Genomic DNA, 1,165 nt, shown 5'->3' with positions numbered 1-1,165 from the left:
ACAAGGTATCAAGTTTTTCTCGTACACTAGCTGATATATAACTACCTGGAATACTTTCAATAACTTCCTTTGAACGTAAAACTACATCTTTATATTTATCAGAAAATTGTTTTGAAGTCGAATGGCTACCATTATCTTCATTATGATCTATCGTTGAATGTTTTAAATTATTTGTAGTTTCACTAAGGACATCCTCTAAAAAATTTTTTTTTTCTTTTTCTTTTAGGTTCTGCAACAACTTTATTTTTGTTACTTTCTGGATCCATACAAGTATCAGAATATGCTTCTTTTATATCTTCTATGTATGGTACAATCAATTTATTATTGTATAATTCTCCCCTAAGAAATAAATCATATGTATACCTAACTATACCTAGCATGCTGCATGTGTTTTTTCTCTTTTCACCCTTATCATGATCTTTAAGGCAATATCTTTCAATCATATTATTATATATATGAATGACTTTACAAATATACTTTTGCAAATCACCATTATAATTTTGATCATTTGATTTTACTAACTCCTGTTTTACAATATCTATATTATTATGGAAAATATCCATGAATAACATGTTCACTGGGTCTTCAAAATTATCGTAATAATTATGATAAAAACAATTAACTTTTCTTTTGTACGTACACCATCTACTATAATTATCATAAAAAACTTGAGTAATAAGATTTTCATTAATAATATACTCTTTTACTGAATTATATATCCAATAGTATAAAATAATACAATCCTCCTTTCTAGGATTGTATGCCTCATTTTCATAAGTATAACACCCTAAATTCCTCACAAGTTTCTTACAAAAATTTTGGTGACTATCATTTCCTTCAACATGATTTTTTACAATACTATTGCAAACACTTTCATAGTTTTTGGAATAAACTTTTGTAGTGTCCACAGTTTTATCAAATTTTTCGTACAATTCCCATACCTTTTCTAAGAAGGGATACTGAAAATAATGATAAAATTTATAAATGTATATTTCAAGAAAACTAATAAGTTTTTTATACTAAGCCGTTATATTAAATTTAATAAATGTTATAAGTAAGAGTCTATAAAATAGAAAATAATAAGAACATACTTCTGTTTTCCACTTATTAATATCGAATACATCTTTTGTCATATTTATTAAATGGAATAATAAAATATTTTTAT

General features: G+C 24.9%; 1 protein-coding gene across 1 annotated transcript; it reads right to left on the bottom strand.

Annotated features, from left to right (window-relative positions):
- Positions 1–182: 182 nt before the first annotated feature.
- Positions 183–1,133, bottom strand: PCYB_007510 (hypothetical protein; the record flags this gene model as incomplete). Its single annotated transcript, XM_004228172.1, has 2 exons — positions 183–959; positions 1,092–1,133. The coding sequence occupies 2 exons, from the start codon at positions 1,131–1,133 to the stop codon at positions 183–185; spliced, it is 819 nt and encodes a 272-aa protein (XP_004228220.1).
- Positions 1,134–1,165: the final 32 nt, after the last annotated feature.

The sequence above is a fragment of the Plasmodium cynomolgi genome, assembly GCF_000321355.1.
Source record: "Plasmodium cynomolgi strain B DNA, scaffold: 1337, whole genome shotgun sequence".
In the NCBI taxonomy this organism is placed as follows: Eukaryota; Apicomplexa; class Aconoidasida; order Haemosporida; family Plasmodiidae; genus Plasmodium; species Plasmodium cynomolgi.
The sequence above is the reverse complement of the archived record's forward strand: the minus strand, read 5'-3'. Positions and strand labels throughout refer to the sequence as shown.